This window comes from Vicugna pacos, chromosome 10 (genome assembly GCF_048564905.1).
Source record: "Vicugna pacos chromosome 10, VicPac4, whole genome shotgun sequence".
In the NCBI taxonomy this organism is placed as follows: Eukaryota; Metazoa; Chordata; class Mammalia; order Artiodactyla; family Camelidae; genus Vicugna; species Vicugna pacos.
Window position 1 is genome coordinate 39,416,935 of NC_132996.1, and position 25,103 is coordinate 39,442,037.

Here is a 25,103-nt window from a genome sequence, read left to right on the forward strand (position 1 = left end):
TATGCCTGACAGCCTACCGAGCCATTTTTAAGCATTAGTTCACTTACTTCTTACAGTATCCCTGCAAGATCGAGTTTAGTGAGTCCACATTATATAGATGGAGCAACTTGGGCTTAGGGAAGTTGGTATCTCACCCGAGGTCACACATCTGAACCAAGAAACCTGACTGGAGAGGTGTGCTTAAGCAATCACATGTTACAGCCATCAGCTCACCCAGAGGAAAAGGGGTGGTGGTATGGGAAGGCACAGTAGAGGCAGGATCCCCTCCAGAAGGAGAAAAGGGTACCCACAGGGTAGGCAGGAGAGTGCCCCAGACCCATTCAGGGATCCTGGTTTTGCTAAGGGCCGCTCCCTCTCATTATATAATAGTAAGAGTAACAACAACAAAAACAACAGTAATAATGACAAACTGTTTATGGAGTGAGTCCTATCTGTGCTGGGCTCTTTCAGTAACTCCAACAAGACAAAGACCCTGTTTTATTTTGTTTTATAAATTTCAAAGGTTTTGCATGCTCTTCACTAATATTTAAAACAACATAGAAGCATATATAAAAAGCAGATATTCTTCTTCACATGTCTTCTGTTCCTGTCCCCCGCTGAATAAACACTCATAACAGGTGTGAATCCTGCACGATCATTTTCCATGCGACTGACAGACACACACACATTTTGGTTGGTTTCTATGAATAAGATCCTGCAGTTTGCTTTTATCATTATGAGTATACTTTGGACATTTTCTCACATAGTCAATCAATGTTCCTTTTTTCTGTAGAGTTCCACAGAAGGGATGTGCTCTAGTTTGTTTTATTATTTGCCGTTGATGGACGTTTAGGTTGTTGTCAGTATTTAAATGCTCAATGAGTATTTGGGTGGATGTGTCTCTAGACTCTCAGAAGTGGCGTTGCTAGGAAAAGTTACACATTTAGAAGACTGTTCAGTGCCTGCAAGTTGCCCTCCAAGAAGGCATACATTACTGTCATCAGTGTGTGTAAGACAGTGCCCCTTCCCTCACACACCTGTCTACATTAGTTATCCCTATCATGTATTCAATCATTCATTCATCAGATACTTTTTGCAGAGTCCCTACTTGCTGAACAGTGCACCAGGCACCCAAAACAAAACTGAGCTTCAGAGAACTGAAGTAAATTGCCCAAAGTCACACAGCTCATATGACACAGAAGTGGGTTGAAAACCACTGCTAGTGGCCGTATCGCTCTACCTTGTGCCTCCCAGCAGACTCTTCTTTCCCTGGCTTTACTGCACAAACTTATTTCTCCTCAGAGCACATCAGATTTCAGCTTCTCTGTGATTGTAGAAAATGTGAACTGCTACAGCTCTGGCATCATCTGCAGGAAATTTATTTCCATCAACGTTGGGAACTCACTCATCATCTTCGATGACGACTCAGGAACTCCTGTAAGGCCCGGTGCCGGTGAAGGCTGTGTGGACAATTTGCCGGTTCATGGGGGCTGGGGGTGGAAGAGGGCTAAGGACTGGTTTCCTTACCACAGCACTTTCTCTTGGAACTGTTGAGTCAGCAACCCAGACTGAGTTCCTTGGCCGGGGTCAGGGACCCAGAGGTCAATGTCAGGGCATGAGGGAGGCAGAGATGTTGGTGAACTCCTGGGGCTGGGCAGTGACTTGTAGCCAGGCCCAGCTGACCCAGGTGTTGGGGGATGCTCTGGTCTCAGGAACAGCCATCTCTGTCTTCCTAGAGTCCCGAGAGCTTCCTGGACAAGAAGCAGGAGGTCCACGCATGGCAAGTGGGGTTTTTCACGCTGGTGCATTTCCCACGGGAGCACATCACCCTCTTATGGGACCAGAGAACCACAGTGCACATCCAGGCTGGGCCACAGTGGCAGGTAGTCACATGAGCAGTGACCCTCATGGGCCCTGTGTTCTTGCCTGGGACTGAGCCAAGCCACTGGGTGTCCTTGCAAGAGCTGTACCCTCCCCAAAGAGCCAGGAGCATCACGCCTTCTGTCCTATCTGCCCCAGCCCGCTCTAGGCCCCTTCTCTGACTCTTCTATCCCTCTGCATACTGTGACCCCAGTAGTTGCTTTTGGGCCCATGATAGTCACCTGGGCTCATGGCAACCCCTCTGCCCAAAGTTCACCACTGGGGTGCCAGCAACTGACCATTCTCTCTTCTTTCAGGGCCTGCTGACAGGACTCTGTGGGAACTTTGACTTAAAAACTGTCAATGAGATGAGGACCCCGGAGAACTTAGAGTTAACTAACCCCCAGGAGTTTGGTGGCAGTTGGGCTGCAGCCGAGGTAAAGCCTCTCTAAGCCGGCTCACCCCCCTCACCCGGATGGGCTCTGGTCAGCACTGAAAGAGCCTGGCCGCAGGCCAGGGGAGCTCCTGCAGCAGCTCTCACAGTCTTTGATTTGGCATCCCCAGCCCTAGACTCCATCCTGTGGCCTGAGGACATGCAGCGTCCAGTCGCACAAATCAGACGCATGTGGTGTGCCCTGGACCAAACCCTGGTGGGAGGGTGGGGACTGGGAAAGAGGCACAGTCTCTGTCCTAGGAGAGATGACCACATAGTAGGGAAAATGAGGTTTGCTGAAGCATGACCATCTTACCCACGTCTGTGTGCCCAGAGCCTGGTGATAGCTCTAGAACAGAGGAGAGACCAAGAAAGACCTACATAGGTTGAGGCTAATCAGAGAAGGCTTCCTGAAGGAGGTGGGACTAGTGTGATACTTAAAAGATAGACCATTTTTGGATGGATGAATGTATCAGAGAGAAGGCCTCTGACAGGGAGAATAATATTAGCAGAGGCAGAAATGACAGAGGGTACCTCTGAGGTTTGGGAGATGTCTTACTGAGGCTGCCAAACTGTGAGCTATTGGGAGAAACAACACTGAACTGAGAGAAGGAGACCTGCGTTCTTATCTTAAATCATCCAGTGACTTGCTAGGTGACCTTGAGTAAGTCCCATTTTCTCTGTGGTCCTCTGTGAAGTGAAGGGTCTGGGAGAGGGATAGTGAACAGATTTCACCTCATGTGACAAATCTGATCAATTAGATGAGGCTGCCTGGGAAGCTATGTTGAGAAATACCAACACGTGTGTCTGGCTCAGCTGGAAGAATTGTGATCAATTAGTTATGTCTGCTTTGGGTGCTGCATTAGAGTGGTGATATGAGTGTTACATATTTGCCTTTCCTGGTCTGAGTGATCTTATGTTCCTAGTTCTCTGTTGGGGACTATATGGAGATAAGCCTATGTAGACTAGGGTGAGAGGAACAGTTAGTCATGGTTAGTCATGGCCTGGGGCTCCATGTAGTCCTGAAGTGGGACAAGGCTGTTCTCACAGCCTCAGAAAAGTTTGTTCTAAGCCATCCCATTTTAGAGTAGCTGAGTGGGTGACCAGCCTTTATCGCTTTCCTCCTCTGACTCCCCGATGTTATTTCCCTCTCACAATAATTCCCTTGGGCATACCCTAGGGGGCTCTAGTGAAAATATAGGCCTGAGGGAGAAGATTCAGCCAACATCAGGAAATCTGTATTGGTTTTCTTTAGTTGCATAACAACATAACTGCAGGCTTGGGAGCAGCCAACCATGCACAGGTATTATTTCACTTTCTGTGAGTCAGGAGTCAGGGCACAAGTTGACTTGGTCTCGGCTTTTTGTATTACAGGCTGCAATTAATGTATCAGCCAGGGCTGGGCTCTCATCTGAAAGTCTGAATGGGGTGGAATCTGCTTCCCTGTCTTCTCGTGTGGTTATTGACAGCCAGTCCTTATTGCCATAGAACTGAGAGTTTCAGTTTTTTTTGCAAGCTGTTGGCCCAGGATGACCCTTAGCTACTAGAGACCACCCACCACTCCTGTCATCTGCCATTCACAGCCAGCAAGGGGGAGACTCCAGCCAGATGGGCTCTGCAGTCTTATGTAACATGATAATGCAATCACAGACACATAACCAGATCCATCCCTCACTTTTGCTGTCTTCTGTCAGTTTGTCAGTTCGGTCCCTCCCACAGTTGAGGTCAAGGGATTATACAAGGACATGAACACCAGGAGCTAGGGATCAAGGGGTCACTCTAAGAGTCTGTCGAGCACATCAGGCAACAGGCATTTGGTGGGTAGGGAGGTCAACAACTCTGCCTTTGCCCCCTCAGTGCCCAGACACCCTCGACCCTCGAGACACATGTGTCCTGAATCCTCTCCGAGAACCGTTTGCCAAAAAGGAGTGCAGCATCCTGCTCAGTGAGGTGTTCGAGACCTGCCACCCTGTGGTGCGTGGACCCCAGCCTCGGCCACCCCTGGCCCCCTCCCTGCCTCCCTGGGAGTCCTTCTGCTCTCAGACTCCCCCACCCCCATGCCTTGGGAGAGACCCCTCAGGTCTAGAAGGAAGACCGATCTCTGTCGTTCCCCTGCCTCCAGCCTGCTCTGATGAGTCTGTCCTGTGTCCCCAGATGACCTGGGACAGAGAATCAAACAGAACTTCTGTGCCCTTTTCACACCTGTCTCAATCTGGCTCTTTCTCCTGATCAGGAAGTTCTTTTGAATGGTTAACACAGACCCCTTGTGCTGTGGCATCGACCTTCCGGGGGGAGAGAGGAGAGCGAGTGCTCAGATCTGCCTGAACCCGCCAGGGCCTCAAGGCTGCTGTCAGACAGGCCTTGGCAGTCTCTGGCCCTGGCTGGGGGTCCACACCTCATGTCTGTTTCTCAGTTGCACCTCCAGCCGCTGGATCTGATAGCCTAGGCCTGGGGAAGGAGAGAGCTTAGTTCTCAACATTGGGGTCTGCCTGGGCTGTGGAGTTACCATTTCCCTCTGAGCTGGCTGCCTTTCTGCCCTCACCTGACATGGGCAGCTCGCCTCATCCTGTGGTCCCTTCACATTTATGCTGCTCCCGAGGCTGAGTGGCATCAACCAAGAACCTGTAGGGTTAACATTCAGCATCTGTCTTCTGACCTCTGACTTCTGACCTCCTCCAGGTCGATGTCACTTGGTTTTACTCAAACTGCCTGACAGACACGTGTGGGTGTAGCCGGGGCGGTGACTGTGAGTGCTTCTGTGCCAGCGTGTCCGCCTACGCCCACCAGTGCTGCCAGCATGGGGTGGCCGTCGACTGGAGGACCCCGCGCCTCTGCCGTGAGTGTCTGAGGGCAGGCCTGTGGAGTCCCCTCACTCTGGTTAGCATTTATTGAGTGCTTAACTATGTGCCAGGCACCAACTGGCTTATGTGTATCATTCGTTGAATTCTTACAACTACTCTGTGAAGTAGGACTGCAGATTCCTGATTTACAGTTAGAGAAACGGGTTAGAGAGAGAGACTAAGTAACAGGCCTAAGGTCACACAGGCTGGTGGTGAGGCCAGGTCTCATCCCTAGATGGTCTGGCTTCAAACCCATACTCTTAACCACTTTACTGGAGGAGTCAGGAGCCCTGGGTTTCAGACCCAGAGCTGCCATTTGCAAGCTGTGTGACCTCAAACAAACCCCCCAACCTCTCTGGGGCTCAGTTTTCTCATCGGAAAAGAAGGAATAGACCTGTCTCACCAGGTTTATGGTGAGGGTCAAAAGGGATAGTGAATGTGAAAGCCCTTTGTCAGCTGAGACACACGGGGCCCATCAGAGGCAGCACCAGATAGCAGTGTTTTTTAGAGCAGTGGTGGTCTGCAAATGCTTTTGGTTGCACACTTCTATCAAGTAAAAACATTTTGAGCTCACATACATACACACAGACGTACGTTTGTATGCTGTTATTAGTGTAAGTGTTTATCAAAAAACAGATACAAAAGTAAATATTTAAAAGATGAAATAAAATACATAGAAATGTAAATGATTAATTAATTGATTATTATTCGTTCCTGCACACCAAAGATCTTCCTGGTACAAGACGCCTCACTTTGGGGTACAATGGTTGTACAGGTACTGGGGCCAGACGTCTGGGTTGAGACTCAAGTTCCACCAAGTGAGGTGACGTGGGGCATGTTTCTTACACTCTGAGTTGTACCTGAGGGTTAAGAGATCTGTACTGTCCTTGCAGGGGACTGTGAGATTTCAGTGAGAGAGTGCACATAACGTACTTGGCACAGCACTCTGTTCTATAACTGAGCTTGCACCATGGGGACATGGGTGCTGGCATGTCCCGAGCCCTCAGGGCTTCAGGCAGAGTGACCTTAGGAAGAAAGTAGAGCAGAATCTGCCTTTGACTTCCTTTTTCTCTGTGGTTTACCCTGAGACCCTTCCAACAAAAATGCCCTGCGTCCAATGCAGTCTGCTTCTCCCTCTACTTCTCTGATAAAAATCTTTCAGGAAGGATAAAGGAACACACATTTACTGAGGATCTACTGTGTGCCAGGCCCTGTGCTTTCCGTGCATTAACTCATTTAATATTCAGGACTGGGGTGAAGCCAGTGAGGCCAGTGCCTGGAGCACAAGATTTAAGAGGATAACACAAAACTCAGTTATCAAGATAAATCACATTTTAAGACAATATTAAAAAAAATTAAAACCAATGCAGAAACATCTTCAATAGTCAAAATATCAAAATTTTGATTAATGATGGATTCAATATTATTGATTTTTCCTTTTGCCTTGGGCTCCAGTGTGGCTCAGCAAGGTCCTGTCACTGATCTTGTCTTTATTTTAAAATTTTGATATTTTGTTCATCGTGGATATTTTGTGTTAACTTTAAAATTTTAAAAATCGTAGTAAAATATTAATGTCCTCATTCTTGAGATTTCTGATGTCCCCTTAAATTTTGCACCTGAGATGAGCACTTGCCTTACTCTAGTCCAGGCTTCACAAGATCATGGGGCAGATACTAGTGGTGGTCCCCATCCTATAGGGGAGGACACTAAATTTCAGAGAGGTTGAGTAACTTGTCCCAATATGCACAGCAGATGAGTGAGGGAGATGGGATTTGAACCTAGGTCTGCGGGTCTCTAGAGAGCTGGCTCTTGGTGACTTCTCCAGGCAGCCTGCCATTGACTTGGTATACACTAGAAACCAGAGACTTGGAGATCTTTTCAAGTTCAATCTCCTGAGTCCACGAGTGAGGAAAAGCACATACTTGCCCATAGCCACATGGTGGGTCGGTCAATCTCCTGGTTCCTAGTGCTCTTTCCAGAGGGCAATGCCAAATGCAAAGGAATAGTGTTGATCCTGTGAGTGAGGGTGGCCGCTTCTCAACTTTTACCCCAGATCCACTGGGTCGGCTGGCTCCTCATGGTGTTGCTCCTGCCTTTTGGTGTCCCCTGCGATGCCCCTGGCTTACCTCAGTGGACTGAGGACTCTCTGGCTGAGATGCCAGGGGAACAGGCTGTGGTTCTGTGCTGTGCCACTAGAGGGCGCGTGGAGCACACACTTGGAGGAAGCTTGTCACAGCCTGATGGAAACTATACCCAGGGGCCTGAAAAAGGCTAGGATCCTGGAGGCCCTAGTCCCTTCCTACCTGAGACTTCTGTGCTTACATTCCTCCAGGACCTTCTGCAACATTTCTGATTGGATATTCCACCCCTTGATTCTATTCCCCCACTTTGGGGCCACACAAAACACTCTTCTGTTCAGCATTCATTCATTCATTCATTCAAGACATACTGAATGCCTACTTCAGGCTGCGCTTTGAGCTTTGTGCTGGGGGACAGAGAGGAGCCATTGTATTTCCTACACCTTAAGACATCTAGATCCAATGACCATATCTGAATTTTGAAGTTTGGGAGGCAGGCCACCTTGGGGAAGGTGGGAGAGCTGGGATGCCAGGGGCCTTGGCCTTGTCCATCTCTCCCAGCCTTCTCAAGAAGTCTCTGTTTTCTCTCTTTCAGCATACGACTGTGACTTCTTTAACAAAGGTGAGCTCATCCTCCCCAAGTGAAGCCTTGGGAGCTGGGGCACTGCCTGCCCTGCTCTGGCGCCACAACAGTGTCAGCCATCCTGAGGCCCTGTCAGCCCTGGAAGAGCAGTGATGTGGGACAGGAAGACTCCAGCATGCAGAGAGAGCCCTGACAGTGCACGCCCGGGAATGCCCCGGAACTCTGTTTCCAGCAGCTCCTGCAGCCTCTGTCCAGAGCCCAGGCCAGGCTAGCTTCCTGGGGATGTGCTCACACAGGGCAGCTTCACCAGGAAGTGAAAAACCCGTCTACACCAACAGTCCACCCCACAGCCTTTATAATCTAGCTCATTAGGCCCATGGGATACCATCTTGGGTTTCCTGAAGTTTTGAGTTGGCAAAGGCAAATGCAAACTGCTCTTCTGGAGGGTGGCTGGGGCAAAACCTATGGCCCAGATTCTTCTTCAAGTTCACCCAAGGTCGCAGGGTACCAGGATGTGCTCCAACTTCTGCATTAACCACATCATGACTAAAGACTCCAGGGAAGCTAATGTCAAGTGTTAGAACCAACTAGTTAACTTCGTCCCTGGGGTTGGGGGTGCAGAGGGGAGAGAGATGTCTAGGAATAGTTTCCAGCATTGATCTTTGTGTGGTGGGGCCAAGTTGGCCGAGTTAGATGCCCTTCAAGTCCCTGCCATTCACCTTTGACTTCTCAGGTTCCCTCTGCCCCTGCCTTTCAGGCACCATCTTGCCAGGAGCAGGCCTATATGGGTATAAGCCCAAGGCTCCATCCTTAGTTGCCTACATTATCAGATTTTGGTTTGAAAAACATCCCCTGGAGAGAATACAGTGGGTAAAACAGTGGAGGACTGACTAGACACAAGGATACCAGTTAGGGGCCCTGTGAGATGAGGGCTGCACCAGGATAGAACATGATCATTCGCAGTGACTGCAGTCCCCCAAAAATGTTAGCCACTAGGGGCTCCTGATGGCCCCAGACCTTTAACCTCTAAAGGCACGAATCTGTAATGGGAGGACTGCAGTCTCTGCACAAGTGAGGTCTGTCTGACACCAGGCAAGACATTTCAGCAAGATAGCTCTGAGCAGAGTTTTCTCCCTTTTGTGGCATTTTGGGTGGCAGTAACTGGCAAAGGACAAGCTGTTTCTAGCATCCTCCACCCACCCATCCACCCACCCATTCCTTCTCTGCATTTCTGCCAACATTTTCTCTGGTCCAGGCCCTGGCCAGGTGCCGGGGACTCAACAGTTATTGAGCCCTGTCCCGGTGGTGCGCTGGGGCAGCCCACACTTTCTGTCTAGAACCGATTGTGTGCTCTTCACATTCAGTTGATAGTTTGAATTTGACCGCTGGTGGGAGTATTTACACCATGGAAATCAACAAACATTACCAAATGGGGTTTTGTTTGTTTGTTCGTTTTTTGAGAGCTGGTTGCTAACCATTTCCCAGCACAGCACTGCCTGCGTCCTGTCTGGTCGGGGAGACAGCCGTGGACCTCTGGTCAAGCTCCTCCTTGTCAGAGGTGTGACCAGCGTGGGCCATGCTCCGACAGCTGGGGGAGCACAGGAGGAGGGAGGAGGTGCCTGTGTGGTGGGAGGGGGTGCAGGGAGAGCTTCACCAAGGAGGTGACATTTGAGCTGGGCCCCAGAGATGGAGTAGGCGTTCTCCCCAGGCACAGAACCGGAGGACCTTGCCAAGTGGGTGGGACAGCGCGAGTGGAGACACGAGGGAGGTGGGATACCACATGGCTCTTATGATAGAAGAGCAAGAGAAGTTCAGTGTGGCAGGGACAGGGGTGTGGGAGGTGGGGAGGTGGGCAGAGTTGGGCCATGAAGGGCCCCTGAATTCAAGCTGGGTTCTTGGATTCTATTCCTGAAGGCAAAGGGGAACCATTGAGGAGGTTAGGAAGGTGACTTGGGCACTACCATGGGGAACAGGCTCTGGAGGAGGGGGCACACCAGAAATGGGGAGGTCAGTTAGAAGGTTGCAGTTGCCTGGGAAACCCATGCCCCTGTCCAGTCTGTACTGAAAACTGCAGAATCTGAGAGACACAAAAGTGTCTGTGTCTGAAATAAGTAGATAAACACTAATGCTGAACCCAAGCCTTCCTGGTTATCCTTCAGACCTCAGGTGAGCAGAGACCAGGTCTTAATGTCTTCTCCCAGAGGCGACCTGGAAGAGCTCAGTGGCTGGAATGGCAGTCTCAGGCAGGGCAACAGGGCCATGGAGAGACAGCTGTGTGGGGGCTCAGATGCCTTCCAGGGGTGGCCTTGTTTCCAATATTCCTATGAAATGATTCCGGTGCTGTGCAGAGGGTCAGTTCCCATCAGGGGCCAGCAGCCTGGGGCTCCCATCCCTTCTCCTCGTCGAGGAAATCAGGGTCCCTGGGGTCTAGGGTGAGAGAAGTGACCAAGCGTAGCTCTCTTCCCCCCTCTTGCAGGGCTGGGCAGGTAGGGATGGTAAAGGCCCAGGGAGGCAGTCTTAAACTGGACCCCCTCTCTCCAGCACTAGGCAAGGGCCCCTACCAGCTGGCCAGCTTGGCAGCTGGTGGTGCCCTGGTGGCCAGGAAGGTGGCAGGCGGTGCTGTGGTCCTGGTGAGTGCAGAGGATGTGGCGCCGGGGGACATTGTGAACTTCCTGCTGACGGCTGCGCTGTACAAGGCCAAGGCCCACGGTAAGGCCCACCCTCTGGCCCCATTCCAGCCCTTGGTGGAGGGAGGCAGGTGCCGGAGGAGGGGAGGATGTTGAGGCCTAAGCCATCGGCAGTGGCTGGAGAAACTCAGGGCTCCAATAGGTGCCCTTTCCCAGCTGAAACAGGGTTTGGAGTCAGGCTTTTAGCCCCTTCGAAGAGACACCTTCCATCTTCTTCCTGAAAAAACCAGGGAGACCAAGGTCCAGATGTACCTTTGTTCCTCGCCTTATACGACAGTTTGTTCCAGCAGAGCTGGGTGGGAGCAGCCTCTACTTCTTCTCCCCACACCTCTCCTTATTCTCCCTTCTCTCTCCCTCCTCTTCATCCCTCCTCTGTCTCCTCCTCTCCGCTTTTCAGACTGGATAGACTTAAAATGCCAGAGGGGAGCTGGCTGATATATTGACTCCAGTGAGACCTTCTCCTGTGAGTGGGGAGGGGCTGGCTCCTGATTTGCTCAGGCTGTGACGTGGGTTCTGGGCTGGCCGGTCACACAGACGGAGGCACACCTGGAACCAGCCAGCCTTCTGGGTCTCCGACTGCCAGCAGACCTGAAGGGCTTAGCCGTAGCGGCCACTGTCTTCTCCTCAGAGTTCAGTAGTTCCTGAGTGGTGGCAGGACCTTGCCCGGTGGAGAGTGACCCCTAGTGGTGTTTGTGTTGGGCCCTGAGCCAGTCAAGGCCTCAGTTCACTGGTGCTAGGAAGCCTTCTCTTCTGTGGTCATTTGTGCGTGTCCTAGTGTGTGGTCACTACGATCTGGGTTTCTCCCCACAAATCCTGTTGGCCTCATCCAGTCAGTACCTCCATAATCACAGGCACGGTCCTTACAGCCAGTCCCAGCATCGACTGATGTCTTGAACCAAGACATGTCTCAGAGCATTCATCCCAATCTAAGAATTTTAGTTCCCAGATTCTCACAGTCTGTCTGTGATTTATCTAGTTGTGAGGATAATCATCTCTGTCTCTTTTTCCCTCCCTCTCTCTTTCTCCCTCCCTCTCTCCTTGCCTCCCTCCCTTTCACTGATCCCTATTCCCATGCTGGGCACAGCGCTGAGCACAGGGGAGTCAGTGATGTAAGAGACACCATCCCTGCCCACCGAAGACCACAGTCCCATCCAGGGCATAGACAGGTCAAAAACAGTTACAATGCCTGTGGGAAGGAGGAGCCCCTAACTTAGTCTTGGGGAGTTAGGAGAGACATCTTAGGATGAAGTATGTTTCCCTGGGGGGTTGGAAAGAGCCAGAGAGGGTCTTAAAAGCCAACTTCAGAAGTTGAGCCTTTATGCTGAGGGCAGCAGGGAAGGGCTTTGAAGAGGGGAGGGCCACCTTAGCTCCTGCCCAGCCCAGGCACAGCCAGCATCCCCAGCTGAGGTGATGTTCACGGTGGTGTGAATCGGGGTACAGTAGGAGAAGCCAGGAAGAATGACATCACTCCATAAGGAAATCTGTCAGTGAGGAGCCAGGGACCGGGCCACAGGAGGGCCGGAAGCACCCCCATCATCCCAAAGAGAACACTTCCTTCCTAGACCTTCCTGACCCCCCCAGATCTGTGTGGTCCTGCTTGAAGAAGGAAGGATGTCTTACAAACTCCCAGATGCAATATCAGCTTAGTGGGAATTTTCTGTTCCCCAGTCAATATTTTAGTCTAGTAAGTAAGGTCTAGTCCAAAGTGGGTGTTGATTTTCCAGTGGTTTTATGGTATGTTAAGCAGAACCCTGGAGAAGCCTGGCTTTGGAGAATGTCACTGTGAACAGGATGCCCCGAGGCTGTGAAGGCCAGCCTCCATCTCAGTCAGACCTGGGTCTTCTGGGCATCTGGGGGCAGGGCCCAGCGAGGGCCCAGGCTCTCACCCTCATCCTGTTCTCCTTCCCTGTGCCATGCCCAGGGTACTGGGGCAACAGAAGAGAACGTGCTTTCCAGGTGAGATCTGGGGTGGCAACATGGAGGAAGTGTCCCGTGAATTTGGCCTTGAAGGATGGGAAAGATTGTAATGGGAAGAAATAGAGAGCAGAAAATGTCACAGAGAGGAGGACTCAGCAGTCATTTAGTCCTGAGCCTCTCACTCTCGGGGTCTTGATGTCCTATGGGATGTACTGAAGGGACACAAGCCACAACCTGGCACATCTCACTGAAGTATCAACTTCATCTAAAGATTTTTGGGAGAGGTTACTTATTTATTAATTATAATAGCTCACCCTTTTGTAGTACCTACCATGTGCTGGGCACTGTTCTAAGTCCTTCATGTGTAATAATTCATTTAATCCTCACAACAACGTTTATCTGAACTGTGCCAGTGTGCCTCCTGAACAGAGAGTTTAAAAGAGAAATAAAATTTAAAGAATAAAAGGTGAAAACCACTTGATTGTTTAAGGTTAAACTTTGTACAGTCTTCTGTATGCACAGTTCCACATCCACACATTCAACCAATCATGGGTGGAGCTTCAGATGTGAAACCTATGGATATGGATGGCCGCCATACTGGGCCATTTTATGTAAAAGACTTGAGCATCGTGGATTTGGTATCCGCCCGCGGTGGGTACCAAGGGATGACTGTACTTCAAGTTCTGGCTTTCAGCCTCTCCCCTGTTAAGAGGACTTCAGGACAAATGATTGAGACCTTGATCTAGACAAACCCCATTCTTCACAAAGGAGGAAGCCGAGACCCAGAGGGAAGTGGGAAGTGGGAAGTGACTTGCCTGAGTCACCCAGCCAGGGACTTAATGCTCTTCCCCTCTGGTCTGCCCCAAGCCCACTCCCTGGGGCTGGCTGTGCAGTGGTTAAGAGCCTGGGCTCCAATCCTGCCTCCCTCACCCACCATCATGTGACTCTCGGCCTCACTTATATCATCTGTAAAATGGTGATAACAATGTCATCGCTTTCTAACCTGTTGTGGAATTTGCTTGTTCATTATGTTTGGCACCACCCCCATGCCACTTGAATGTAAGCTCCATGGGGACAGAGTTTTTGTCCTTTTGTTCCCTGTTGTGTACCCAGTGGCTAGAACAGTGCCTGGCACATGGAGGGCCCTCAGTAACATTAGCTGCCGAATGAATGAATTCACAGTTCACAGGGCTTTCTTGGGATTTAATAAAACCAGCAGGTAGAGGGCCTGCTTAACATCTTGCTTGGCATGGAGTTTAAGTCCTTGATAAATAACAGTTGTTGTTGACATTAATAATGAATTCATCCTCCAGTTACCCCATATCTTCTCCAGCTTCCCAGGGAGGTCTAACAGGAATGCTACACAGTCCCTCTAGGGAACACAGGGGAGGGGGCCTTTCACACACTGTTCATCACTCACAGCCTAGAGGCGTTAATTCACTTGCCCACAGCACAGCCAGCATGGCGGGCAGGGACTTAGAACACCTGCTCTGGATTTGGGGACTGACCCTGCAGGACCCTGTTGGAGGGGATCCACGCAGCAGCAAGCCCCATTCTCTAGAAACAGGCTCTTGCGGAGACAAGAGAAGACAGCAGAGCCCAGCTCTGGGCCTCTGGGCAAGCCCCTTCCCATCTCTGGGACAGTTTTCCCCTCCGTGGCTTGGGCTCAATGTCCCCACATCCACCAATTCTGACTCTGTGAGGATTCTGTGAGGATCAGGACCAAGAAACCTGAAAGCTGGCAAATCAGCAAACCACCCCTTGTCTAGTGCCCTTGTCTGGTGTCTAGCTCCACAGAGCGGCTGTAACCGGGACAGCCACTAGCACCTGGTACCCGGAGGGTCCTCAAAAATGTTTGCAGGAGGGAGGAAGGAGGGAGGGAAGGTGGGGAGAGGGAAAGAGGGAGGAAGAAAGGAAGGAAGGAATGAAGGAAGGAGAGAAAGAGAGAAGGAGGGAATAGTTCAGTCTCCTCCCAGAGGCTCCGTGGTTGGGGCTTTAACCCTCTGCCTTCCCTCCCTCGGGTGGAGGTGGTGTGTGCAGAGGGGCGGCCTGCAGGCAGGCATAGGTGGGCTGAGGAGGGGTGCGGCAGGCTTGGAGGAGGAGGACCAGTCCTGAGTCTCTGTGAGTGCAGCCTGGTGCCTGGGGGTCTGCCCCGTGCCTGTCTGGACCCCCCTCTCTGTGCTGACCTTACCCCTGCTCTCTTTGCAGACCCGGATGTGGTGTCCCTGGAGGCAGCGGACAGACCCAACTTCTTCCTCCACGTCACGGCCAACGGGTCTCTGGAGCTGGCGAAGTGGCAGGGCAGCGATGCCTTCCACCACCATGCCTCCTTCTTGCTGCACCGGGGGACGTGGCGAGGGGGCCTGGTGGCCCTGGAATCCCTGGTGGAGCCTGGGGCCTTCCTTTCCATGTCGGGCCCGGTGCTGGCCCTGCGGCTGTATGAGCACACGGAGGCGTTCCGCCGGGGCTCGCTCTTCCGCCTCCTGGGTAGGTGGCCGCCCGGCCGGCCATCAGTCATCTCAGCCCCTCACTCAACTGCCCTCTCCCACCTTACCCTTCCAGTTGCCCCCAACAGCTGGAGCCCTCACTCTCCTGCCACAGAGAGGCCACATGGGTGCCACCCCTGAGTTGGGAGGTGGCACAGCCTCCGTGTTGGTTGCCTATGGAGCCATGGGCAGTGTGCCTCAGGGCCCAGCCAGCTTCCTAGGTCCTGTCTCTCCCGCAGGCCATTTACACAGTCTAAAAATAGGGCAGCCTTTGTGAAACTGAGAAAAGTGATCATCGTGGCCACGGCTTGCGTAGCCTGCTGGCTCAGGTTTCTTGCTGATGGGGGCACATGCCTGCCCTGTGAGCTCAAAAACTGGCCCGTGGGGCACCAGCTGTGGAACCCACAGCACTCCTGTCCCCCATGGGAGGTCCAGAACTCTGAGTGGTGTTGGGGCAGCTTCATGCCCTCTCCAGCCAAGTCCATCAGGTTCCAGGGCTTTGCCATCCCCCTGCCAGGTGGGTCAGCCCCAAAAGTAGTTCTCTGCTTGAACTCTGGAGAAAGTGATCACAATTTCTTCATTGCTCCAGATTGGCCTCCCTGTCCTGCACATACACCCATGCTGTATGAATGGATCCATTTCCATGCACATATGTGTAAATATATCCCCAGTCAGCCTGTCATTTGTCATCCCCCATCCCCGCCCAGGGCCAGGCCAGCTCATCCTTAAATTCAGGGGTCATCTGTGGAGTCCACCAGTGAGCCCCACCCAGGACAGATCCATCACTGGCTGTGATGGCAGGACTTGCGTCCCTTGCTGGAAGACACTGGGCAGGGTGAGATAAGCCCAGGCTTTGAAGCCAGACAGCCTTGGGTTTGAATCTTGATCCTGGTCCTTGGCACTTGGAGGAGACTCCTCACCCCGACTCTGTTTCTTCAACTGTACAGTGGGGAGATCAGAAGGTTGTCGTGAGAATTTATCGTATCTCCTGGGCTTTGCTCTGGGCCTGGCTCATAGTAGGTGCTCCCCAGATGTAAGTTCTGAGTTCTGGTCTCCAGGATCTTAGAAAAGCAGGATTCTTCACAGTCAGCGCAGTGTGGGGACTGGGGAGTCAGGACAGGGCTGCCCAGGCAGGGCTGCCCCTCCTTTCCAGCTCAGGCTGCCAGTCACTTGTGCCAACAAGTGTGGTCTGGGGTCTTGTCTGCCTAGAAGCCCCCTATCAGCTCCAGACTTTCCTTGAGAATCCTTCATTTGTCAAGGCACTGGCAACTGGCCTTTTTCAAGGAAATCTCTGGGAAAGTTTAAAATTTCCAGTATCTTCTGTGCTCAGTTTTGTCATCTATAAAATGGGGATAATAATAGTGTCCCTTCGTAGGATGATTGTGAGGATTAATGAGTAAATACTTGTGAAGTATTGAGTGTAATGCTTGGTGCTGTTTAAGAGTTGGCTGTTGTTATTACTGTTAGCCACCAATGTCTCAGGGGGGCAAGCCTGGCTACCAAGGGCCCAGAGGGGCAGGGTGGTGTGAGCCAGCTTTATGGAAAGATCAGGGGTCCCAGCCTTCTCTTTGGCCACCCCTCAAAGCCCAACTCCAACTGCTCACTCCAGAGCCCCCATGGTCTTCAGCCCCTCCGCCAAGTTCCCAGAGTCGCATCGCAAGGATCCCCCAGGCATGAATGCTAGCTCTCAGGGGTACGGTTTCCCCTCAGGTTGGCTTTTATTTTATTTATTTGTCTTCACTGCGTGAGTCTGTGTATCTCTTCCATGGAGCAAGGTGGGCATGGGCTGAGCTGGGATGACCTGTGTGCTCTGGCACCTGACCAGGAGCTGGTGCCCAGTCTCAGTCAGTCTTGGGACCCTGGGTTGGGTTGCCTTTCCAGATGCCAAGCCCTCTGGGGCTGTCTACTCCACCTGCGAGTGGCACTATGACGCCTGTGCCAGCCCCTGCTTCCAAACTTGCCGGGATCCACGGGCAGCCAGCTGCCAGGACGTGCCCAGGTGAAGTGGCATGGAGTCATGTTGTGTATGCCAGTGTGTTCGAGCATACAGCTGTGTGAATGGGCTTGTATGCAGTCTGTGGGCACAGGCATGACCATGCTGTGTGTATTCACATGGACTTGTGTGTGTATATTTCCTGCACTGGCTATGGGGTTGCGGGTGAACCTGCCTGATATTGGCGTATGTGAATATCAGTTTGTGAATATGTGCATGTAGCTGAACCCTGTGTGTGTTCATGTGGGTGTACACGGGTAGCTGTTGGTGCACAGCTATACACAGCTTTGTGTGTACATGCATATGAGCTGCATGTATTTGGCTGTTGGTGCAGCTGGGTGTGTGTGTGTGAGGGTGTGTACACTGATGTTTTGGTAGTCTGTGTGGACATATATGTATCTGTGTGAATGTAAGTTCTGCTGGCGTGGAGGAGGTACGTGAGAATGTGCCTAAATGGAGACTCGTGTGCACGTGCGAGTGTGTGCATGAGTGTGTGCATAACCAGACCTTGTTCGTGTTTCCCCTCTCGGTCTGAGGGGCAGGAGTGTGCAGAATGCATATGTGTGCAGATGTGCTCCTGAACACAGTGTCTCTGTGAAGGTTCATGTGAGTGTATGTGTGATTAGTGCGCACGCATGCGTGCACACACACACATGTGTCATGAGAAAGGATGAGGCCTGTGCTCAGTCCAGGTGAGAAGAAGTGACTCTCTCCATGCTCCAGACCGCTGACTGGCTCCCTGCTCTGTCCTCAGGGTGGAAGGCTGTATGCCTGCATGCCCCATCCCCAAGGTCCTGGATGAAGTCACCCAGAGATGCGTCTACTTAGAGGACTGTGAGTGGCCTGGACTTCTCATCCCTTCTTGGATGTCCTGTAAATCCCCCAGGTCTCATTGGCCAGTCATGCTCACCAGAGCCCCAGGTCCCTGGAGAAGCAGGGTCAGCATAGGGGCCTCTGGAAGGAGAACACTACGGAGCAGGCAGGGACCTCACCTAGTCCATTCTCCCCATTTCACAGAGAGGAAAAGTGAGGCCCATGTGGGGAAGGGACTGGCTTGCAGTCATGTGCTGAGAATGCTGGACAGCCAGACTTAGATGTCAAGTCTCTTGGCTCTGGGCTCAGGGTTTAGGGTGTGGGGTGGAGTCCAGAACTGCTGACTTCCGAGTCATCCACACCACATGCAGCTGCCCCCAGGTTGGTCAGGCAGCCCAACTGGCCCTCAGAAGCTGTCTACCCCACCTCACCAAGGGTGCCAGGCTGGGAGCCCCACACCGCAGCCCTGCCCAGTGATGACCCCCTGAGGCAGCAGTCGCCCCACTGACTGACCTCTTCTCTTGTCTGCCCCAGGTGTGGAGACTGCAGTTTTGGTTCCCACAGAGGCCCTTGGGAACGAGACTCTGCCTCCCAGTCAAGAGCTGCCCACTCCCAGTGATAAGGAGCTGCAGTTTCCACAGGAAGCACCTGGTGCCCCATCCCACAGGCCAGCGCTCACACCAGCTGCCTCACCCACCACGGCCCTGAACCCACCAGAGGCAGCCACTGAGGGGCCAACGCTGTCTCCAGGCCTCACTCAGGCCACGCTGCGGCAGCCACTGGGGATGACCACATCTAACCTCCCTGCCCACCCTACAGAAGCCCCAGCCAGCAAGGGAGTGACCGCCAGCCACCTGGCCAGCCCCCGTGCCCCAGAGCCCTCATCCCTCCCTCTTCCACAGCAGATGCCCACATCTGGCATGGGGTTGGGTGCCATGGAGACGACCAGGGTGACTATGATCTTTGTGGGGAGCCCCAACATCACAGTCTCCTCCCCGTCGCCCCCTGCACCTCGTGTCTCTCTCGTGACCAAAGCCGTGACGGTCCTAGGCCTTGGCTTCTTGCCTGTTAAGACAACACTCCTCCAGCCCTTTCCGAGCCTGGAGTTGCCTTCAAGTCCCTCCTCCAGGCCTGTGGCTTCCCCTGCAGTGCCCTCTAGGCCCCCCACTTCCTCAGGATCCCATGAAGCTTCACAGACACCTGCAATAACAAAGGTCATGAATGGGACAGAAATCCCCCACCCAGTACAGGCCCAGAGCGTTCCCAGTCCCAGCAGCCCCCCAGCTGAGGCTGCAACGGCAGCAGAACAGATTCCTGTCAGTCCCCTGGCAACCGAGAGAGTGGAGATGGTGCCATCCACAGAGAAGGTCCCACCAACACCCTCATTTCCAAGCCCATTCCCCACTGCCCCGCCCCACCCCGCCCAGCATACCACTATGGCCACCAGGCCTCCGGCCCTGCCCTCAGGGACCGCGGTTGCTGCCAGCCTGTCCACAATTGCTCATGGGCTCGGGGCCACACCCTTCCCATCTCTGGAATCAACCCGGCCCCCCCAGCTCCTCTCTGGCCTGCCTCCTGATACCAGTCTGCCCCTGGCCAAGGTGGGCACGTCTGCCCCAGTGGCCACAGCCAGCCCCAAGGGCCCTGCCATCACTGTCCCACTCCAGCAACAGGCCACATCTCTCGCCGTGGCCACAACTCCATCTGCTCAGACACTTGGCCCAGCACAGCCTCTCACCCCGGCTGTCGTGGCCCAGGTGCACCCACCCAGTCACGTGGTCCCTACGGCAACAGGCACAGCTCCGGGCCTACTTCTCAGGGCCACACTGCCAGCCTCTGGGGTTGTGGCTGTGGCTGAGGGAGTGGCCCCCACAGTATCTGTTGCCCCACGAAAAAGCACCACAGAGAAGATGGCCATCCTGTCCAAGCAAGTGTCTCTGCCCACCTGGATATATGGCTCTGCCCAGTGGGGCCCCACAGAGCTCACGCCCGCTGTGGCCCGCACTCTCGCTACCTTGGTGACAGAGCTAGAGGGCCCCTGGGCTGGCACGGTACCACCAGTGCCCACGTCCTATCCGCCCAGCCGAGTCTTGGCCAGGACGGCCTCCCAAGAGAGCTCTCTGGTTCTGCTTCCCCAGCTGGTTGAGGCCCATGGCACCTCGGCAGGACCTCAGGCCCCAGCAGAGCCGGAGGGAGAGGCCACCACTGAGCAGTTTGGGCGCTCAGCCCCGGCCCAGAGCATCTCGGAGGGTTCAGCTGAGGCCTCGGCAACCACCACTGAAGCCAATACGTCTGCCATCTGTGTTGTGAGTTGACTTGTCAGGGTTCTGCCCCTGTACGTAGACCCTCTGTACCTTCCCTCCTCCTGTGCCCCAGGGCTTGGACACCATCATGCTCTCACTTTCCTCAAGGCTGGCTACAGCTTCTTATCCAGCTGCCCAGCTGCCAGATGGTGGTTTAGTCACCATCCTCACCCTTGCCCCAAGCTTCTGGAGCCTGAAAAATCCTCCAGGCTCCTCTGGGCCCCTGATGCCACAGCAGATCACACCATGCCCCATCCTGGGCCCAGGGACCTATTGGATGGCTTGGTGTAACATCCAGAGTTTGACAGCATGGTGTGCAGGTGTGGACATTGCATGTCTGTGTCTGCGTACCCATGTGTGAACCCATTTGTGTTTGCATGTATGGGACTCCACGTGAGCACTCGTCTGACTGTATGTGTGTTCTCGTGCCTGTGATATATAGTGTTACAAGATGGTACGTCTGCACATCTCTAAGAAATAGATAAAGAATGTGTGTGCGTGGGTGCCCTTGGGTTTCTATGAGTCTGAGCTAGCAGGTCTGTGTACCCGGAGCTCTCTGCAAGGCCGGGCAGATATGCAGACATCTCTGGGATTCAGGCCTCTCACCCCATTCTCATGCTCAGCCCAGTCCCAAGCCCCTGATGGTGTGTTGGGTGGGCGGAGGGAGGGTAAAGGCACTATTCCCTCATAGTTGTGTCTCAGGGTCCCCTGCCTGCTAGAACCTACGGGGGTAAGGACTTGTATGGTCCCAAGGGGGTCACTCAGGCTGTTCCTCCACCCTGTGCTCCAGCCAATTGCCGAGCAGGACTGCGTCCGCCACATCTGCCTGGAGGGTCAGCTGATCCGAGTGAACCAGTCAGAACACTGTCCGCAGGGCGCTGCACCTCCTCGCTGTGGGGTCCTGGGCCTTGCTGTGCGGGTGGGCGGGGACCGCTGCTGCCCGCTCTGGGAGTGTGCCTGTGAGTCCTGGGTCCAGTGATGCCTCCCATGTCTTCCTTGTACCCCTACCCCAGTGTGACCTTGTACCCCTTACCTGTGTGCTCCATGGCCTCAAGTTAACCCTGACGTGAAAGCACTCTCCAGTGTGACCCCTGACCTGGTAGATTTCCTACCCTTGTGACCTCTGATCTCTTAGTGACCCTGTAGCCCTCATGGCCTCTGAATCACCTAGGAAAAGACCTTGGCCCCGGGTGCATCTGTTTATTCTTTTTGTCCCTGCCTTCCCCTAGGCCGGTGCTCAATCTTCCCTGATCTGAGCTTTGTCACTTTTGATGGGAGCCATGCAGCCCTGTTCAAGGAGGCCATCTACATCCTTAGCCAGAGCCCTGAAGAAATGGTCACTGTCCATGTTCTTGACTGCAAAAGTGCCAACCTGGTGACTACCCGCCCCCCAGCCCTTCCCTTCCTGCTGGGGCCTTGGGATCTGGTTAGGTTTGGAGGGAGACTGAGCAGTGAGTTGAGTTTTGAGGCATTATCAGAAGCTAGGACAGAGGTGGAAGCCCCTTGGTCTCTCAGGGTTCTGGAATCCTGTTTGGGGAAAGGGTGAATGGAGTGCCAGCCCAGCCATCCTAGGGCCTGCACCATTTCCATCTCATCTCCACTGCCTAGGCCCCTGTGGGTGGCCCTGAAATGCAGAGGAACTAAGATGCCACCTCAAAGATGTAGCCTGTGGTTAAGGGTGCCAGCTGTAGGGAATCACCCACTAGGATACCCCCAGGAGCCAGGTGGAAGGAAGCCGCTTTTTTTTTTTTTGACTGGGCTTGCAGGAGGTCAGATGGAACTGGAATGTTCTCTGGGCTTCTGTGCACCATCTGCACATCCCCAGTGGGTGCCCCTGGCCTACTGAGGGAGGGTTGAGGGGAGAGTTTCTACCCAGGGGGAGGAGGCAGCAGAACTGGGCTCCGGGTTGATGAGGGCTGGGTTCTCTCTGCAGGGGCACCTGAACTGGCCCCCATTCTGTCTGGTGATGCTGAACATGACTCACCTGACCCATCAGGTCACCATTGACCGCTTCAAACGGAAGGTGAGTGCATCAGAGAGCTGACCCCTGGGACAGAAGAGCAGTCAGGCCAGGGGTGGCGTGTCCAGGGGTGAAGGGGCTTTGAGGCTTATTCACAACTGGGGTAAAGATGGGGAAGGACCCTCTAAAAGAAAAACAATGCAAAATTAGGTATATTTGGAGTTGATTTTAATTAGAATATTTGTGGCCAATCTAACATCAAGGGAGGATATGTTCCAGGAGGAATATTGTAACAGAGAAGAAGTTAAATGGTCAGAGACAGTAGCCTTACATGATTGTGGTTAAAATACCCTATGTCTGCAATTTTTACAAGAATATATGGCAATGGAACGCATTACTAGGGCCCTTCTAAGAAGGGGACCGTATAAGTGAGGAGCCTTGAATTTAAGCTTCATTAGCTCTGCATTATGCCCACCTCTGTCAAGGAGGCCGGTGCCCAACCGCAGTACATCCCTGTGTGGGGTACCCGCTCCGAGGGCCCTGCCTTTGCTCTTCCACAGGTGGTGAGCAGGGCTCACTCACCTCCTCAGGTCCCAAAGTCCTGGCTCTCCCCACCTATTCTTGAGCCAAGACCTGCAGCCTTCTTACTGGAATCTGTCCTTGAACATTGAACACAGAGGCCACACCTTGTGAGAGTCTCAGGAGTGGAGCTCTGGGCAGTGGGTTTTCCATGAGATGGAGGCTTAAATATAAAACTCCCTGGGTTAAATTTTTTTCCATTAAAAAGAACAGAATAATTTACCTATAGAAAAATTCACCGTTGTTAGTGTGCAGGTCTGCAAGTTTTAACAGTTGTGTAACCACCACCACCATCGAGCATCAAACACTGCCCCATGCCATTTTGTTGTCAAGCCTTCCTCCCACCTCCTGATAACCACTGCCTTCTGACCCTATAGCTTTGCCTTTTCCAGAATGTTAAACATATGGAATCAGAGTATAGAGTGAGATTCACCCATGCTGGTGCGTGCATCAGTAGTTTGTTCATTTTTATTGTTGAATCGCATTCCATTTTATGGACGTACCCCTGTTGGTTTATCCATTCACCAATTGGAAGACATTTGAGTTGTCTCCAGATTTGGGCAATAACAGATAAAGCTGCTATAATCATTTACATAAAGGTTGTGTATGAATAAAGTTACCAGGAGCAGATTGCTGAGTTTATGGTGAAGATATGTTTAACTTTACAGTAACTTGCCAAATTACTTTCCAAAGCGGGCATTTAGCATTCTTGCTAGCAGTGTATGAGAGTTCCGGTTGTTTCATACACTTGTCAGCACTTTGTAGTATCAGGGTTTTTGTTGTTGTTGTTTGTTTGTTTTGTTTTTTAGATATTCAAATTGGTATGTAATAGGGTCTCATTCTAGTGTAATTTGCATTTCCCTAATTACTGATAATGTTGAGCATCTTTTCATGGGTTTATTGCCCATGATATATCCTCTCTGATGAAGTGTCTGTTCAGATCTTTTGTACGTTTGAAGTATTATGTTGTCTGCTTTGTTGAGCTTTGGGAATTCTTTGTATATTTTGGATTCAAGCCTTTTATTAGATATAAATATTATTTCCCATCTGTGGCATATTTTTTGTTCACCTACAAGTGTTTTTCAAAGGGCAAAAGTTATTAATTTTGATGGAGTACAATTTATCAATTTCTTCTTTTATAGATCTTGATTTTGGTATTGTGTCTAACAGATTACATATATGTTGCACTTTAAGTTAATTTTTATAAATGGTATGAGGTATGGGTTGAGATTCATTGTTTTTGTACATTTTTTGTTTTTCTACATGGACAATCATATCTTCTCCAAATAGAGGCAGTTTTATTTCTTCCTTTCCAATGTGTATGCTTTTTATTTATTTTTCTTGCCTATTGCTCTGGCTAGGACCTCTAGTATGATGTTTAATAAGAGGGACTGAGAACCAGCATTCCTGTCTTTCATCTGATCTTGGGAGAAGGCATTCAGTCTTTGACTAGGAACATGGACTTAGTTGTAGACTTTTTATAGCTGTCCTTTGCCAGGTTAAGAAAATTTCCCTTCTATTTGTACTTTGCTGAGAGTTCTTATTACCATGAGCAGATGCTGAATTTTGTCAAATACTTTTTTCCACATCTATTGAGATAATCATACTGTTTTTCTTCTTTAGACTTCTTTTTGCAAGATCACAGTATTGATGTTTACTTGAAAAAGGAAAGATTTTCAGATTTATTTCAAATAAATAGCTTCCAAAGAATAGTAGTTACATTTAAAGAACATTTATATATATATATTTTTAAAAATCTGAGTCAAGATTTACACCACCAGCAAAAGGCTCCTTATTAAACATGTTTAGAAGTTAAATAGTTTACCTAAGTAAAAGAAACTATAATTCCAGGATTCAGTAACTGTGGATCAACTTTCAAGTGTAATCAGATGAGTTCAATGTAACTGTCAAATTAAAAAAAAAAAATCTTGAATTCTCTGGATTTTGTAGTTCCAGTTTCTAGCTTTAAAATCTTTAAATCACCTGTTCTTGAAGGTCCATTCTTTCTGTTTTTATGATTCTAGCAGTCATGGATTCAACAAGTATATCGTAAAGTATGCAGAGAGTTATTTACTGCTCACTGAGCCCCAATGCTGTTTGAGGTTCACCGATGATTTTTTCTTAAAAATATTTGAGCTCTCTGTGGGAATGCCTTTCTTGGCCATTCCTGTTTGAAAAGCTTCCCCAGCGTGCGAAGCTTCTATCCTGATGTTCCTGAGGTCAGACCAATGGCTCGTTTTGGGAGATTTTGCCATTGTGCATCCTCAAAGACAGCGAACTGCTGATGGAGACACTGTAATTTGGCCTTTTATTGTCATCCTTCCCCAAATTATTTTTTAAAGACAGCTTTTTAGAGGAGTTTAGGATTCACAACAAAACTGAGAGGAGGGTACGGAGGTCTCCCATATGTGCATAGCTTTCCCCGTCACCAGCACTTCTCACCAGAATGGTGCACTTGTTACCAGTGCTGAACCTGCACTGACACATCATAATCACTGAAATCCATGGTTTACCTTAGGGTTCACTCTTGTGTTGTATGTTCTGTTGGTTTACACAAATATATAGTGACGTATATGCATCACTATAAAATCA

General features: G+C 51.4%; 1 protein-coding gene and 1 non-coding gene across 2 annotated transcripts in view; one reads left to right on the plus strand and one right to left on the minus strand.

Moving 5' to 3' along the window:
- OTOG (otogelin) overlaps positions 1–25,103 on the plus strand; it is an 85,816-nt gene that overhangs the window by 38,937 nt on the left and 21,776 nt on the right. Inside the window, exons 27-40 of the mRNA XM_072969630.1 lie at positions 1,282–1,416; positions 1,716–1,862; positions 2,157–2,276; positions 4,130–4,246; positions 4,952–5,108; positions 7,786–7,812; positions 10,315–10,482; positions 14,586–14,864; positions 16,745–16,862; positions 17,611–17,690; positions 18,204–19,975; positions 20,763–20,931; positions 21,202–21,347; positions 21,906–21,995. Of these exons, the coding sequence (XP_072825731.1) occupies positions 1,282–1,416; positions 1,716–1,862; positions 2,157–2,276; positions 4,130–4,246; positions 4,952–5,108; positions 7,786–7,812; positions 10,315–10,482; positions 14,586–14,864; positions 16,745–16,862; positions 17,611–17,690; positions 18,204–19,975; positions 20,763–20,931; positions 21,202–21,347; positions 21,906–21,995 (3,525 nt within the window). The remainder of the gene's footprint in view (positions 1–1,281; positions 1,417–1,715; positions 1,863–2,156; positions 2,277–4,129; positions 4,247–4,951; positions 5,109–7,785; positions 7,813–10,314; positions 10,483–14,585; positions 14,865–16,744; positions 16,863–17,610; positions 17,691–18,203; positions 19,976–20,762; positions 20,932–21,201; positions 21,348–21,905; positions 21,996–25,103) is intronic.
- LOC116282133 (small nucleolar RNA SNORD89) lies at positions 24,725–24,840 on the minus strand. Its single transcript, XR_004191606.1, has one exon. It is a non-coding gene; the product is annotated as a small nucleolar RNA SNORD89 (small nucleolar RNA).